We start from the raw sequence: 18,763 nt of genomic DNA, 5'->3' as shown, positions 1-18,763 counted from the left end.
ATTAGAATTATATGTAACGAAAGTAAGTATAGTATTAATATAGTTTTTGCTGGTAATCAGGTAAAAATAAAGATTTTTTTTTTATTGAAGTAGGCGTTACTTTGCGGAAATCCATAATTATACAAATGATTTAAGTTTTCTTTAGTGTTAATTCGCCAATATTTGTTTTTAAACAATTCGACACGTGTTTCGCCTCTACACGAGGCATCCTCAGGACGTGTTGTCTCGCCAAAATCTGGCACGAGACTCAATATTAAGGAGATCGTTAATATATTATGGAGGAAAAGGGAAGGGGTGCACCTAGGGTTGCCAGTTCGCCTATTTCTGCCGTGAGGCAGTGTGTAAGCATTACTGTGTTTCGGTCTGAAGGGCGCCGTAGCAAGTAAAATTACTGGGCAAATGAGACTTAACATCTTATGTCTCAACGAAACGAGCGCATTTATAGTGCCGCTCAGAATATTTGGGGTATTTCAAGAATCCTGAGCGGCACTGCATTGAAATGGGCAGGGCGTATTAATTACCATCAGCTGAACGTCCTGCTCGTTTCGTCCCTTATTTTCATAAAAAAATATATATTTTCGTATTTTTCTTACCGATCCCATGGGCAACCTTTGAAAGGTCCCGGAAATTAAAAGCCTGTATCTGGCAACCCTAGGTGCACCCGATATAAAATTAAATGAGCATGGGCATTAGTAATACCAGAGTTGAGAGGATATTAGATGCCTATTTAGCTTGAAAGTCCCAAAGTCTTAAAAATACGGCAGCCGATGTGTCTGTAGAGGCGAGAAGAAGGTTGTGAATCACCATACATATTGATACAGCTATAATTTCTCACTTAATGCGGGTCAAATTTCGCATTGAAATGTGCAACTCGACTTCGCCAAACTCTTCACGTGACATAGCTACGCATATAGACTTACAATATACTAATGTATAAACAAACAAAGAGTGCGAGACAGAAGAACATCTCTAACGCAGTTTCTGTAACCGATTTTGATTGACAAGTCGTAAACAGTCAGCCACGTTTGGCATTAGTATTTTGAATATTGAACCCTTACATTAAGACTGAAATAAAATTTGAAAACAAAATTTTATGAACGATGCGGGACTCGAACCCACGACCTCTGGCGTTCCGTGCCAGTGCTCTAACCAATTGAGCTAACCGTTCGAGTGATGTATCGTCATAAAATCTTGTATGCTTTGTTCAACCCTCAGGTTGTGGCTTCATCTACAGGATCTACTTTACAGTTGATAACCTGCCCAACCCCAATATTTGCAAATTAGGAAATTGACTTGAGATGTCGCTCATGCAAATCTAAATAATTTGCTATGTTTTTAAAGTGATAACCCTCACTTCTTTCTTAATACATAAATAAAATTTCAAAACAAAATTTTATGAACGATGCGGGATAGAGCCCACGACCTCTCGCGTTCCGTGCGAGTGCTCTTCCAACTGAGCTAATCGTTTAACATGGATTGCTTAAATAAAAAACAACTACTATAATTATGACCCTGCGCACGGGGAAGTGTGTGGGACGCGACTTGTGTCGACACTCTGGATCCTTCTCATGTCCATCTTACGTCAGTTACTGCTGGAGCTGCTGCTTCGGCTGCCAAAGATAGCAAATGTAGCAAATATATCGTTCTTAGTGAGTCTTAAGACACTTGGCCCGTGGGGCCCAGAGGCGCGGAGAATGTACAAAGTACTATCTACGTGACTATCTAACATTTCTATGTTATTAAGCTCTGTTCAAACCAAAGAGTATAATAATATATAGGGAAAAGAGAGCTGTCTATTTGAAATCTAGCGCCATCTGGGGATTGGCCCTGAGAATAACTATTATAAGCACCAAATTATAAAATTCTACTAAAACTAACTAACTCTACTTTTTAATGTAGGTATTGCAATTTTTTACCATGTTGAAAATGCGCGTAGAGTTAGTTATTTAATTTTGTCACAACATAGAACGTAAAGGATAGATTTAGTAGTGCAAAAATACAAAATGGAACACGAGATCTACATACCTGCGCAAACGCAAGCACATATTCCCTATATATTATTATACTCTTTGCGCTAGAACTAGCCGCCATTTTATGACCAGTGGTCAGTGAGTAGTGACACAATTATAGAAAAGTTGAAAGGTTTCAAAGCGAGTGACAGCTGACAAAGCTTTCTTTTTCGGGCCAACTAACAGATGGCACTACAATCTTCTGAAAACGTCACTTTAAGGCGTCTGTCCCACCCCTGGTTCAAACTGAGGCGAATAATGCGTAAGACTCGGGACTGAAGTCGCTCGCGCCGATTGTGTCAGTTAACTTGTATGGAAGTGTTCAAATTGACGCGAGTAGTCGCTCAAGTTGAAGCGAAACAAGAGTGGGACGCCCGCCGGGATTGTTTGATCTCACAATGCATGATGTTTCTCCACTGAAGAACCAAAAATGACACGCGGGAAGTCGCGTTAGATTGAGAGGGTAAGCAAGCGAGCGAATTACGCTAAAACGCATCCAGCTTCCCGCGCGTTATTCGCCTCAGTTTGAACAGAGCTTTAAACTTCGATTTTAATTTATCACTAATTATAGTTTTAATTTATATTCTAGGGGCCGGTCTTGCAAGCGTGGTAATCTCGTTTCTAATGTCCACATACTACGCAGTAATAATCGCATGGGCGATCTATTACTTCTTTACATCGTTTAAGTCTGAAGTCCCGTGGGCAACCTGCTCCAACCGCTGGAACACGCCCTACTGCTGGGTCCCCACGCACAACATCACGAAACCAAATGGATCTCAGACGCCCACCGAACAATTCTTTGAGTGAGTATTAATCTTTCAATATATGCATTTTCTGTGATCCTAGCGAATATCTGTATAGGGTTATGTAATACAATTAGGGATATAAATATATGTACTATTATTTTTGCCAATCAACGATAGAATTAAAATATAGAATTACATAAGTTATTAAGACTTACGGTACGCAGACGTGGTCGGTTAATATGGGCCTTATGAGGAAGCTCAATGTCGCTCAGAGGGCAATGGAGAGCTATGCTAGGAATTTCCCTGCGAGATCGAATCAGAGATGAGGAGATCCGCAGGAGAACCAAAGCCACTTACATAGCCCAAATGATAGCGAAACTGAAGTGGCAGTGGGCAGGGCACGAATGGCGACCACGTACCGGAAGACGCAGTGTTGGTAGGCCCCCCACAAGATGGACCGACGATCTGGTCAAGATCGCTGGAATACGTTGGACGAAGGCAGCGCAGGACCGATCGTCGTGGAGATCTTTGGGGAAGGCCTTTCTCCAGCAGTGGACGTCTTCCGGCAGTATACTTCTATATAGACTATGACAGCTGTGAAAACGTCGAAAAAAATTGTGCTTAGAACTCACTTTAATTAGAGCAATTCACGCACACTAAGACAAAGTGTCATACAAATCGCGAGTGTAAGACGTAGCTTGTCATGCGCGATAAACTAATATTCCTGGCCTGTTTTTATCGGTTGTCTTACAGCTTGCTGATCTAGATAGACTCTTGAGTCTACATTTTTTAACAGATAAATCAATATGTATATACAATAAATAGATTATGGACAAAAGACGATGGGGATACGTGGAGTAGTTATTACAATCAACATTAAAATATTTTTTCACGACGTTGATTAAAATGTTACTATTACATAGATTTTTATTTCGATTTGGGACCCATAATTATTTTTATCTCCGATATTTGTTTTGTATGGACATATTTTCTATGAGAGAATTTATTGACGCACTGTTTGACACACTTGTGAAACAATTTCATTACAACAACATATTTTACGAAATAATTCTTGATGCTATGAAATATTTTATTGACAAATTCATAATAACAATAGTTTATTTATTATGTACAGAACAACGTGACGGGTCAGCTAGTTATATATATATAATGGAATATGTGTATTGGAATAGTTATAATTACAATATGGTGATTGGCGACGAAGTACAATCCGGCTAAGTTGCTTAAAACGTAGTGGATTACGGCTAATTCCGTTTTTTACAAGATTATAGCCGTCATCTGTCAATCTATCAATGACTGCACGTTTCATACAATCGAGTGAATCGCTTTTTTCTTAGAGAGTTTCGCTAGGCTGAATATATTCTCGTTATCGGTATTCCTTCTTAGATTTCAATGATATAACAGTGAAATGCCTGGATATAGCCTGGGTCGGGCTAGGGTTGTACCACAGATACAGCTAGGGTTGCCAACCGTACTCTTAAATAGAGTATTGTACTCTATATTATCATGTAGGCGTACTCTTTAATCTATAACACAAATAGAGTATGCTAAAAAAACTACGTTTAAAAAAACCTACTTCGAAACCTGAAAAGTATAAAATAACTAAAAAAGAGATTTAATTTAATGCACCTCTTATGCAAATCTTATACCTTTAGAGAGTTACGCTAGGCAATGATTACAGTTAAAGCTATGACGTCATCTAAAAATTATTGTCAAATGGTGCAATACATTTTTTGCTTAGCCCGTACTATATATTGTTATTGGTAGTTGGTGCAACCCACCCTAAGAGACAATTATCATCCTTATGACACATCGGTCTGATTAACGTCACCAACTATAGAAGTCATTATTTCCTCAATATTGCCGAAAACCGCACACGACACCGTCGACCGCCACTCCCTAAGACACACAATCAAAATAATACATATTATCCATATCTAATCTTTAAAATTGCGATTAACACCAAATTTAAATGTTCTGAATGGTGGAGTAAACTTTACGTTGCGTCTAAATATTCCATCAATTTTATTGTTAAAGAACAAAAGATTATATAGTTCTGTTATTTGCTACAAATAAGATAAGCGTTATATATATTTTACTTAAAATTTTTCGCCAAACTTCTACTTGGCTTTAAAGTTGCCACGCGTAAATGTTTCTGCAGATACTTTATTGTTGTTTTTTTTTAAATGAAAATAAGAGACAAGGCGAGCAGGACGTTCAGCTGGTGGTAATTGCTCAGGATTCTTGAAAATCCCCAAAAATTCTGAATGGTACTACAACTGCGCTCGTCACCTTGAGACATAAGATGTTAAGTCTCATTTGCCCAGTAATTTCACAAGCTACGGCGCCCTTCAGACCGAAACACAGTAATGCTTACACCTTACTGCTTCACGGCAGAAATAGGTGCCGTTTTGGTACCCATAATCTAGCTGGCATCGTGTGCAAAGGAGCCTCCCACTGGTATGAATCTGGTAAACTTGGTATTTTATATTATTTAATGAAATACTTGAATGTTAGATTAAGGCTTGGTGTCCGCTGCGCTCCACTATATAGGTACCGCACTACCTAAGAACAATAGCTTTTTTATTACGGCAACTATTAGATGCTTGTGTGCATGGAATTTTGACATCTTTAAAATTTTGTAATATACACTTACCTTGAAATCATTAAAATACAAAATACTTTCTGATGATATGTGATCACAGTGTCTTATTTCTTGTAGTATTATTTTTACAAAGTTTTACTACGCAGCCCGGCATTAGTTTCAATTATTAGCAAAGTTGAACAGTAGGTACATGTGGCACGTCGACGTCGACGCGCACTTGGGCGTAGTATTCGTTGCGGCACTTTGCAACTACGCCTGTGGTATCTAGTTGGAGCGCAGCGGAGACCAATCCTTTATCTAAGACTTGAATAACGGATCTTGGATACGGAATCAATGGCTGACAAGACGTCAGTTTGACAGACGTCAGGTTTAACAACATTAAATATAATTTTTTGTTTATCGCAATGTTGCATGCAACGCCTCGTCATACATCTTACTTGATAACAAGGACTGCCTCAGTCAACCTAGATCCGATGTTTATAATTGAATTGAGTTATTATTCCAGCATTGGCTAATAGATCGCGGGTAATTCGAAATGAAGGTTTTAAACCTCAATTTGTTAATGTTAATGGTTTAAAATACCTAAAGTAAACAAGATAGAGGAAATCCCTACCATAAAGTGACCCATGCCAATATATCAATGAAAACATGACGTCATTAATCATAAAGAGATTCTGTTCTTCAACAGAATGAGTAGTTTATCTTTTGTCTAAAATCATGATTTACGGCAGTTTTCAATTACGTATCTCTAGTTAAGGATATATTGCTATCACCGTTTAATGACAAGATCTTATCTGTCCAAATTAGCTATAGTCCAATGCTATCGGTCGATAGATTATTGAAATGTATGTAAGCGTAAAAGGATAGATTTGTCTACCTCTAGTAAGTTAAAGTAAGGATTTAGTAGGAAGGTTATTGAAAACGGTCGTTAAGTAATTAGTAGATACACTTCTAATTATTCAAATTTAGAACATTATTTATGAGCGCCATTATTTTCAGGAAGAAGGTGTTAAGCATGAGCGACGGAATAGAATTTCCTGGAGGAATGCGATGGGAATTAGCAGCCTGTTTAGTATGTGCTTGGATCCTCGTGTATTTTGCACTTTGGAAAAGTATAAAATCCTCAGCGAAAGTCCGATACATCACAACGACGCTTCCATTTTTGTTGATTATTGTATTCCTTGGACGGTCACTTACTCTAGACGGCGCAGACCAAGGTTTGAGGTTCTTCTTCAAACCAGACTGGGAATTACTTAAACAATCTCGCCCGTGGGTAAACGCAGCGTCCCAAATTTTTAACTCCATAGGAATTGCGTTTGGATCGATGATAATGTTCGCATCCTACAATAGATTTGATAATAATTTTCTGCACGACACTCTGGCCGTGTCAGCAATCAATGCAGTCACAAGTCTTATAGTTGGAATATTCACGTTTGCGACGATTGGTAACATTGCAACTGAACAAAACACGAGCGTTAAGGATGTCATTGCAGACAGTGAGTATTTCTTCACAAGCTGTAATGTTTATCTTAATTCACATCATCTATATATTATGAAATTCTCGTGTGACAATGTTATATGCAAAACTCCTCCGAAACGGCTTGACCGCCGTATTGTATTTTTCACACCCCATTTTTTTTCTAATATATATGGCAATACAATGTATGCCGGGTCAGCTAGTTAAATAATATAATATAGGATTGTTCATTGTATCAAAAAATCCTTAATATATTCAAATCCTGGTGTTCAATATTTAGAATAAACATTTTTTGATTTAGGTATTATTTTAGACTTTTATTGGCGTTTTATATAATCTTAATTGGTACAATTTTCCTAGGCTCCATAATACCTAAGTCCTAACTGAACAATAATCAGAATATTCCAAGTTATATTATAATGTAGCTTATCTAAGTACGTGTGTATTTGGTACAAAATTTCCTCAAGAAATATATTGATTTAAGTACATCTACAATTAATCTTTACATGTGTTATTTAATACTTTAAAAAGTCCAGTTTATATCTTATTATAAGCTTTTATTTAAAAGTATTTCACAACTTCAAGCAAACTAGCTGCTAATGTTACAAAATCAGACTGAGGCCATTTCAAATTTAAACAATAACATACCCACTGATATAAAAAGTGACATGATTTAAGTTAATGTAAATATGAACTAATAATTAATATTTATTATATTTTCAGGTCCCGGATTGCTTTTCGTTGTATACCCGCAAGCGATTGCAAAAATGCCTGCATCCCAACTGTGGGCCGTTTTATTCTTCTTTATGTTTTTATGTCTGGGCTTAAACAGTCAGGTGAGAAATTAATTCAGATATAAAAATATATTTATAATATTGTAATTATTATGACGGGTACTCACGATATATATTTTATCAATTTGATGCCGATATTGAGATGCAATTGCATGAAACGTGGTCGCGGCGGAACTGCGAAGGAGGCGAGAAACTCTTGACACATTGACACTTGACACTAATAGTACATCATTATGTCCACGTGGCGCCACAGATACGTCAAAATAATTACAATGTTAAAGTTCCGCGAGGGATAAAAGTTTCAAAATATATATTTATGATAAACAAGCAGAAATGCTAATATTAAATTTATTTACAGTTTGCAATCGTGGAAGTGGTCGTTACTTCTATCCAGGACGGCTTCCCTGATATGATTAGAAGACGCCTGGTTTATCATGAACTGCTGGTCCTGTGCGTCTGTGGGGTGTCACTGGTTTTTGGTCTTCCTCACATCATACAAAGCGGGATATACGTGTTTCAATTGATGGACTTCTATGCCGCTTCCCTAAGCATAACATACTTGGCTTTCTTCGAAGTTGTTGCTATAGCGTGGTTCTACGGTGTGGATAGGTTGTCACGCAATATCAAACAAATGACAGGTACCTATAGTTCTTTCATACTTTTTACATGTATGTATTGTACCAAATCTTCGAACTTTATTTTCACCTATTTCAAGACGTCCTATTGACTTAGGAATTCGTTGTGAACCGATTTAGTCTAGATCTATTCTTTTTATGAAAATAAGGGACGAGACGATCAAGACGTTCAGCTGATGGTAATTAATACGCCTTGCCTATTACATTGCCGATTAGGATTCTTGAAAAAGACTAAATTCTGAGCGGCGGTACAATTGCGCTCGTCTCTTTGAGACATAAGATGTTAAGTCTCATTTCAAGTCTCAATGAATATTGTAATATTCTTCTGAGAAATAAAGTTCTTAAATCGTATTTGCCCAGTAATTTCACTAGCTACGGCGCCCCTCAGATCGAAAAACAGTAATGTTTACTACAGTTTACATAAATAGGCGCCGTTGTGGTACCTATAATCTAGCCGGTATCCTGTGCAAAGGAGACTTTGCTCAGACTATATTCACGTAAAACTTGCCGAGTGTGATAAAACGCGAACTTGGCTTTTGTATTGGACTGTCTTAGCTTACGCTCAGCATAATTTAAGATGTCAATTGACTATAAAATCGTAATCTTCACGATTACGCTAACCTTATTTACGTTAGAAAACCAGTTTTACGTAAGTAAAGTTTGCTTAAATCTAAGTACGCTCTGTAGATCTCAGCCTAAGAGTCCATTCTTTTAAATTATTTAAAGACATTATTATGTGAGGCCCTGAATGATTAGGAAATAATTATGGGGTTCATGTTACAATAGTTATTATCCTTGCGTGTTCTACTGTAAGGTAAGTTATTTTCCGCAGTTTAGATAAACTATGGAATGGACTTCATTGTGAGGTATTTCCAGGTCGAAACGACATGGGACATTACAAAAGCAAGACTACAGAGGTAAAAGGCATAAAACTTTTATGATAAAAGTCATTTATTTTCTCAAAATTGATTCATCTAGTTTTTTTTTGATGTCATTTCCTAAGTACTAGATAGTCCTACCGCTTCGGAAACAAATGGCGCTCTGTGAGAGAAGAAGCGGCACAAGTGGGGGCGGTATTCACTTACCATAATAACACGTACGCTTGTATTAGTCCTGCAATTTTATTAAAACATCTGTAGACATTTTAATTTTGACTTCGATTCACTTGAATCTTTAGCTCGAGGTGTAAAGTAGACGTTCGGTAGCCCATTATTCAAATCAAATCAAAATCACTTTATGGTATGGTGACAAATGGCGCTCTGTGAGAGAAGAAGCGGCACAAGTGGGGGCGGTATTCACTTACCATAATAACACGTACGCTTGTATTAGTCCTGCAATTTTATTAAAACATCTGTAGACATTTTAATTTTGACTTCGATTCACTTGAATCTTTAGCTCGAGGTGTAAAGTAGACGTTCGGTAGCCCATTATTCAAATCAAATCAAAATCACTTTATGGTAGGTCACGGAAATGACACTTATGAATGTCAAAAAAAAATTCGTCTTTTGATATGTAGCTAATTGATTTGTAGCTAAAACATCTACCGCTTTTTGTTTTTCAGGTCAGCGTCCATCACTATACTTCCGCTTCTGTTGGCTTATAGCATGCCCGGCATTATTGCTCGCTCTTTGGGTAGCGAGTCTGGTAGACTACACGCCACCCAGCTACCGTCAATATCTGTATCCAACCTGGGCTCAGGTTCTCGGATGGACGATAGCCTCTCTCTCACTACTGTGTATACCAGTGTATGCGGTCGTCATGGTGGTACGATCTCCAGGGAAGGGTTTACGGGAGGTCAGTATTATATCTTTAACTCTTAACACAAAATAAGCAAGTCAACTTCTTTCTTGACTATAGGTAGGTATTAGGTATCTTTCAATTCCGATTGCTGTTAAAAATAATTTTAAACGGTATTGGACGTTTCTGAATGTCCCCTCACAATATAAAGCTCCGTGATGGGTTACGTTGCAATTTGGCAAATTAAGTCCTGGGCCCTGGCTAATCTATAAACACTGGCGCGAAAATTGAAAATAATTACACGTACGCCATAGACAATTCAACCAAACGTTCATACAATGTTCAATATGACGCGATGAATTTTCTCATTCATGAGTGGGAAGCTCTTTGCAAAGATACCGGCTAGATTATGGTCACCACAACGGCGCCTATTTCTGGCGTGAAGCAGTAATGTGTAAACATTATTGTGTTTCGGTCTGAAAGGCGCCGTAGCAAGTGAAATTATTGGGCAATTGAGGCTGAACATCTTATATCTCAAGGTGACGAGTGCAATTGTTGTGCCGCTCAGAATTTATAGGTTTTTCAAGAATCCTTGCATTGTAATGGTCATGGCGTATCAATTACCATTAGCTGAACGTCCTGTTCGTCTCGTGCCTTATGTTCATAAGAAAAATCTGTGAATGGGGCATAGGATTATACCATCCTACCAAATTTCACCTTTTTACCTACCAGGTTCCCTTTTTTTTAATTTCTTGTACAGAGCCTAAAATAACAAAATGTTCCAAAGAGTTCCATTTTCAAATTTCCGGAGTAGGTAACTGGTTGTCTAATGTAATTTGTTCTATACTACGGTTTTTTGAGTTGCCAGTACAGAAACATTCCGAATGCCTAACGTTTCCAAATATCGACGAATCAAAGAAACGCAAAATACTTAGACCTGTTAAGTGAAAGAAGTGGTTATATTCTCTTTGCTTAAGTTGAAGTGTAGCAATAAAAAGGAACCAATAATTTATTTACTATTGGTATTAATATATATTTAATTACATAATTACGCAACGGTAAGCAGTGCTATAATATAACACCTTCAGTTGTGACAGTGTTTGATACTTGACTAAAACTTTTTTCATTTTTTTTATAGAAACTGCGCAATTCCATTCGGCCAACATATATGTGCGATTGTGGAGTTAACGGTTGTGATCTATGCTGCTCCGAATCAGAGCCACCTGACGATAAAGCAACAATCAACTAGTCGTTTTAATATTTAGAATCTATATTTTAAGTTATCAGTTAATTAGAATATAATATGTAAACCAGACCAACTGCTCGCATATCTACTGAGCGATATCAAAACCAAACAAGACAAAATGGTGATAAACATGATGTTCTTACAACATACTTATTGTTAATTGTTATATGTTCAGATCACACTTGACCTAGAAGCACCTGTGTACAGCTATCATTGACACAGTTTCATACACTCGAATTCAGAGACTACTAGAGGTACTTATAACACCTTTTTTGTAATTATCTGCAATTGTACCTACTCATTGTTTTATTAATAAATGCGAAATTATTCGAAATTTAAACTTTTTCTGTGTTATTAATAAACGCGGAGTGAAGTTCTTACATATTTAAAACTTTTTGTCTTACCTTTGTCACAGAATTACATGACAGGGAGTTTTTATTTAAAAGTTGCAGTAATCTAACATTGCGTTTATTCATAAGAGAGTTTGTCTTTATCTCACCTTTGTCACTACAAAATTACATGACAGGGAGAAGTATTTTAAACTTGCAGTAACTTTACATTGCATATGTAAATAAGACAGATTGATTATTGTATTTTCGTTTTGAAATCGACGCCGTTCAGTTATATTTGACCTTAAGCATGCAAGTGATACGTCAAGAACATATTATGTTGCTTTGAGTTTCTTTTTACAGTTATATATATATTGGGCGATTATAAATAAGACCAAAGTTACTTTTATTGCAGTAAGAGGTAAAATATTTAAATTACTTTCAATTATGTTTTTTTTTAAACTTCTAGAAAAATACTCAAAGTTACATTGTAAAATATAGGAACATTATTTCTTTTCTAGTATATCTGTAGTTACCAATTTTAAATTATTATACTAAATAAAATAAAGAGATACATAATAGAATAAGTACCTACAAGTAATTTAAAAAATATGTCTTGTTCAAATTCTCTGTGATTATAACATTCCATGAATAATTAGAGTAAGTTTTTTTAAGTATTTATTGAGCTATAGACATAATTAACATGAATTCCAAAAATGTAAATGTGTAATTGTTCACAACAATTTATCGAAATATCTACTTTTTTCCACGGACTAGTAAAAAAGAAGGACTCCGCGCCGTGATATTAGCAAGTGAAGCACCTCTATGCTCGTGTGTGTATGGTTACGGGAGATACTAGTTACACTATTTTTTCTCCATCATATATGGATCATATCCACAAATACTTATATAATATCGTTTTTACACTTTTTCACAACGCATGACGGCATTTAAAAAAAAAATATTAACGACGCAAACTGAACCGTCACGGATGGTAAATCTCATAATGGCGGCCGATCGGCTTGTATTAGTGTAAGTGTATGCGTGGGGCTATGTATTTACAAGTTTACCGGCTTGTTTTGGTGCCTCACTGTTATGTAAGGTGACACGGAGTCCTTATTTTTTTACTCGTCCGTGCTTTTTGCATCATGGTTTCAATGTACTTATGTACCTACCATTTTGACAATTAAATTAAAAATGCAACTAAACTGCAGACTTGATTGGAAACAGGATTTTGTTATTATTGAAACACATTAATATAATTTGAAATGAGATTACTTAATAAAAGATCAATAAATGTTATTGAGGTTTTTATTTCTGATACACAATCAATTTTATTTATGAATCAATCAATGAAACACCATTAACCCTTACACACAGATAAAAAAATTTAAAATAATAATAATAAACCTACAGAAAACGCGCGAGTTGAATGCAGAGTTCAGGAATGTAATAGTGCTGTGACCTAGTTTTCTAGATTACACTCGCGTACATACCGATGTCGTGGTAAAGGAAAGTCTACTAAATTGGACTGTAAATTTATTTTTTTATCATAAAAGATTTATTTCCCTTAAATAAAATAATAACTTATTTTATTACTGCATTATTTTCATTAGATTGACTTTTTTAACTTCGTTATATCTTTTGAATGGAAAGTCCGATTTTAATAATTTAGAAAGCTCTACTAAAATATCATTTAATGGGATAAGGATTAATACAGAGTTTTATAAACTTTTAAAATGTAAAAAAGTAGATACAATGGAATAACTGCAGTAGTTGGACATATGCTATCGCGGACTTTTTTGTTCTATAGTATTGTTGAACATTATTTTGTTCTATCGTCAATAGCGTGTGGACAGCGGGGGAGATGCTCCCTCAGGCCCCGTATGCATTTAACTCGCGCGCTATCTGTAGTGAGTAGGTCATGGTTATGTACATTTCTTTTTCTTTGGGCTTTCGCAGATATCTTCTTCACTTTCGCTGTCTTCATTACACGACAATGATTCTGCAAAGTTCATAAAAATCTATTGTTAACACGATGACATTTTGTTTTTTTTTTATAGAGGAGGACATATTTGCACACATTACATCACCTGATGGATGGTTTGTGACAAAAGCGTTGCCGACGAACGAATAAACGCACCTACCTATGTATTATGATGTCGAAAACCGAACATACATCGGTACGAGGTTCAAACGGGCCTTGGTTTTTGGTCAAACATTCCATCTTTAAGCCTCACAATTACATGCGCAGTAGTGTATTAAGCCTTGCAATGTGTAACTTCTGATTCAAATTATACTATTCACAATCTATTTAATTGGCAAGAGAAAATTCCTCAAACCTGAGCAAAAACAGCAGAATAACTAAGTGGGACTTTTTTTATGCGAACACAAATGGATCCAGCTGATCAGACCAGAGAAGACAGCAATACTCCATATGTGGCCGAACCTGTGCTTTGTAGAGCGCTAGAATGTCAGAATGTTAGAGCCAGCTTGAAGTATGACGACCAGCTTCTGCGAAGCCAGATTGGCTTTGCCTCCCAAATGACCGCGGAATTGGAATTCGCGAGAGACATCTCGCCAACCAAGGACGATTCACCACGCAAACCACCCCTAGTGCGACCACCGTGTATCCTAGTAAGTAGCCAGCATGCAAGTCACTAGGCTCTAGACTCTAAGCAAGCCACCTGTCTGTGTGGAAGTCACCAGATCAGTTCAATTGTATTCTTTTTTCTCAATTTGGTTACTCAATAATGGTGGTAGGTAAATGCTCTGTGAACGCACTTGGTGTTGCGTAGAGACATTGGTTCATTGTATGTCTTGTACCGCATGTATCATGAGAAGTGTTCCGAAGAGCGCTTTCACCTGATTCCTGCCGCCGAGTTCCACCTTCGCACGACACGCCACAACTTAGGCTATCATCTGGATTTGATACTCCGATACCTCCACAGTGCGGTTTTAAAGGAGCTTTCTTCCACGTACTACAAAGCTGTGGAATGAACTGTTTCGAGACGATACGACATGAGAACCTTCAAAAAAGCTCGTACACCTTCCTTAAAGGCCGGCAACGCTCCTGTGATTCATCTGGTGTTGCAAGAGAATGTGGGCGGCGGTGATCACTTATCACCAGGTGACCCGTACGATCCTTTGTCCCCCGATTCCATAAAAAAAAGGGCAGTGACACAACAAATAAATGATACGAAAAATAAATAAACGACCAAACTTGACGGAAAATATGAATAATTAATTTAACGAATGGTATATTGTAAGGAGACATTTTCTTCTGATATTTTAATTTTTCCTTTTAATTTGGGTAACTTGAGATAGGTCAGCTCACTGCAAAAGATATAATAAGATTCAAGAATAGAACCAATATGAGCAGTCCCCTATGAATAGTAAACAGTGGCCATCATAATAGATCACATTGGTTGCAGTGAAACAGGGCTGCACTGAACTGTACCAAAGCTACTATTCAAACCATAAACGTTGTAGTAGTTGCTGGGCCTGCTGTGGCTTCTGAAATCTATTTTACTTTCTATAATTACTATAAAATAAATGACTTTCAAAACACCACACCATGGGAATATAGAGATGAAGCCTAGACTAATATATTATTTAAATCAATTTTCTTTAAATATAAAAAGAGGTCCTATAAGTTTCTTGTCATGTCTGAGGCATATTTTTGAATAAATTCAGATCTTGAATAAGTGATTTTTAAATCCCATTTATATTAAAAATATTCAAGATTGAAACAGCCATCAGCCTATTAGGGGGACCTTTTTGGTAGGGACCAAAGGGCAACTCCCTGTTGCCTTCTTCAGCAGATAAACAATTCTGACCAACCTACAGGAAGGCCCACAACAACCAAAGTTCATCCTTCAATAAGATTGAATCTGAAATACCAGCCATCTATGTTGTCCAAACAGCCTCATTTAGACAAGAGGAAATCTCTTATGGGGAACCACAAAAGGTAAGCATTACAACTGCACAAATTCAAATTTTTTTTATTCAGAATCACTTATTGAACGTCAAAAACTACCACCCATTCAAAAAAGACTGCCTCCGACCTGAGAAGAATGGGCGCAAGAAACTCAGCGGGCTTTTTTTTTATATAAAAATATGGATTACAATGTGATATCGTACAATAAACATTTATAATTAAAGAGCCTGAGGGTGTTCGCCTTATTCCCAGTCCGTGGTGTCATTAAGAAAATTGTTTATCTATAGTTACCTTTCCCACACAAACATTTCTTAACAATTCTTTTAAATTTCGTAACACATTTGTTTTGTACATTTTCTGGGATCATATTGTAGAAGCATATACATCGCCTAACAAAAGACTTACTAACTCGACTTAACCGAGTAGTAGGCTTTACAAGTTTATGTTTGTTCCTCGTGTTAAAATTATGAATGTCACAGTTTCTAGAAAATTCGTCAATGTGGTTATGTACATATCAGAACATTATCAAAAATGTATTGAGAAGCAACAGTCAAAATGTTTATTTCTTTAAATTTTTCTCTTTATGATTCTTTAGGACCTAGGTTATAAATCGCGCGAATAGCCCTCTTCTGCAGCACAAAGATAGTATTAATATTGGCCGCACTGCCCCATAACAATATACCATAGGACATAATACTATGAAAATAACTAAAGTATACTAGTCGCAACATATCTATGTCAGTTAACCATCAAATTTTCTTAACTGTATATGTGTCAGAACTAAGCCTATTCACCAATCATTCAATATAATATAATATCCCCCCCTTATATGTAATATATATATAATATCCCTTGCAATCAAGAGTAATGCCAAGAAATACAGCAGATTCCACTGGTTTTACCACCTCTCCATTAAATATAATATTCGCATCTACATTTTTGACATAATGAATATTTAGTTTTATGACTATTTAACAATAAGTTATTGACGCTAAACCAGTACACAAGAGGCCTATAACACCGTGTATAACCGTATGTGTCAAATAAAGGCATAATAGGTTCCTACTTCATAGGAGAAAGTGATGACATATTAATATAAATTCAGTTAAGTAAAAAGCCATAATAATATGGTATATTATTATAATAACATAACACAGTGTAACACATTAAAAGAAACATTTTTTATTTAAATAAGTTGGAGGCACTTCCTATTTCATAAATGACTCTCTTGATGCCCTTCCTGCATATCTTATCCCAACAACAATAGCGATTCTACTAAACTTCCGTTTATTGCAATATTAAAGTTTATTTCAGCCTTCACAAAATACTAGAACTGTGTACTGACTTGACTATAGTTATTAATAAATGAAATTTTTAGCTTTAGTAAATTTGGTATATCGGGACAAGCATAGGCTTATACTTTTACAATTAATTCAAAAACCACCTTTTGATTGCTTTTTATACTTAAAGACGATACCGAGCGATTAGTTGATAACACAACAATTACGTACATACCTAGACTATCAAGTATTTTCTTAGTAAATGCATCATTTACCATGACTCGAAAAGCTTCAAGTGACTGAGTTAATATTGCCGGTTCTGTAAGGGTTTCCTTAGAAATGACTTCTTCATCGTTTCCTATTCCTAATTTGGAAGAAATTTTTAGTAGTAACTGGGGCATCGTAAATTCATTAAAATGGAAAAGTGTTTGATTTAAATAGTATGAGATCAAAAATTTAGGTTGTGCTACAATAATACAATAATTCTACTAATTATTAATTAACTAACAAGTACATGTTTTGCTACAGTGTCGGAAATGTAATTCGAGATCAAAAATGTAAACAAAGAAATTTCACTGTCAAAATGACAATTCAGAGATTATCAACATTTTTCTAGGTAGTCTAATTATTATAAATTTATTTTGGTTCATTAAAAAAAAAACAAAAATAAATATATTTTTTATTAATAATGCTAATCTACAAAATCATCCTCGCTGCCTATATGAGATATTATAAGACGCCTTCCTTTTCCAAATTAAATTTGAAAACAAAATTAAATGTGGGACTCGAACTCGTGGCCTCTCGCGTTCCGTGCGAGCGCTTTTGCATTGAGCCAACCGTTTGAGTGACGTAAATTTTGATATGTCTTTGTTCAACTCTCAGGTTTCAGCTTCATCTACAGGATCAACTTTACAGTTGCTAACCTGCTCAACTACAATAATTTCATATTAGGAAATTGACTTCAGATGTCACTCTTTCAAATCTAAACAATTTGTTTATTATATTTAATGAAACAAAGAGTAGACTTGAGATGTCGCTCTATTAAATCGAAACAGACTTAGTTTTACATAATATTTGTACTGTTAACATACTAACCTTTTTAGTGTAGGTTATACTTCTGTAAAAGAAAGCATGCAGTTTTCGTCTTATTGCTCAAAAAGTAAATTCATCAACTTTGTTTCGAATATTCTTTTTAGGGCCAGTTTTACGGGTTGAATTCAATTCTTCAGTGGTTTTATTTTCAATTAATATTTTGCTCACTGTCACTGCAGAAATAACCAAAATCTCTGCGATCCTCTTTGCAATCACCTCAAGACCAATACTGATGCTAAGGCCAGTTTATGTAGATATGCTTATAGGCATTCATGATTATCATAACCTTTTCAGACACAGAAATAAGAGTGCGTTGTCTCTTTTGTGACGGTGCCAGCATGTCCTGTTTGGTCGACAAATCTGGATCCATGTTTCGTTTTGATAACACACCAACAAAATAAAACAAAATAAAGAAAACTTAACAACAAACAAAAACCTAACAACTACAACGGGAAAGCCAGAAGAACACATTCAACAAACGTCAGGAACCGAACGAACAAAACAATATGGTGACAAGTCATACCTGTCACTACGGCCAAGATTTTTGTAAAATTATTTACGTTTTTCTTGTGTAGACGAGCCAAATGTTTAGAGCTTCTATCATATTGCCAGCCAGTGTCAAAACAGAGTTTGAACAATAAATTTACATTTTAATTTTTGGATATATGCTATACTACAAAGAGACAACGTTGCACAAAATTTATTTTTATGTAATTATACTAAACTTATAATTTTACAATGATATTTTAGAAGATTTCAACACGCACAATGGAAAAGGTTATTATTTTTAAGTGGCAACACCATTGCTTACATTTTTGATCTTGAATTCCATTTCCGACTATAGAGTAGACT

At 35.9% G+C, this 18,763-nt stretch overlaps 1 protein-coding gene and 1 long non-coding RNA gene across 3 annotated transcripts in view; one reads left to right on the top strand and one right to left on the bottom strand.

The window, feature by feature from the left end:
- Positions 1-12,901, top strand: part of LOC126964990 (sodium- and chloride-dependent GABA transporter ine) — a 56,502-nt gene extending 43,601 nt beyond the window's left edge. For both annotated transcript variants that reach the window (XM_050808376.1, XM_050808375.1), the window contains exons 4-9: positions 2,599-2,812; positions 6,381-6,877; positions 7,582-7,694; positions 8,011-8,290; positions 9,849-10,081; positions 11,163-12,901. In XM_050808376.1, coding sequence (XP_050664333.1) covers positions 2,599-2,812; positions 6,381-6,877; positions 7,582-7,694; positions 8,011-8,290; positions 9,849-10,081; positions 11,163-11,273 — 1,448 coding nt within the window. In that variant the 3' untranslated portion in view covers positions 11,274-12,901. The remainder of the gene's footprint in view (positions 1-2,598; positions 2,813-6,380; positions 6,878-7,581; positions 7,695-8,010; positions 8,291-9,848; positions 10,082-11,162) is intronic.
- Positions 12,897-17,369, bottom strand: LOC126965150 (uncharacterized). Its single transcript, XR_007729467.1, has 2 exons — positions 17,055-17,369; positions 12,897-13,604 (listed from the first exon to the last, which is right to left on the bottom strand). It is a non-coding gene; the product is annotated as an uncharacterized LOC126965150 (long non-coding RNA).
- Between the last annotated feature and the right edge of the window lie 1,394 nt (positions 17,370-18,763).

This window comes from Leptidea sinapis, chromosome 6 (genome assembly GCF_905404315.1).
Source record: "Leptidea sinapis chromosome 6, ilLepSina1.1, whole genome shotgun sequence".
Taxonomy (NCBI): Eukaryota; Metazoa; Arthropoda; class Insecta; order Lepidoptera; family Pieridae; genus Leptidea; species Leptidea sinapis.
This window is presented reverse-complemented; position numbering and strand designations above follow the sequence as displayed.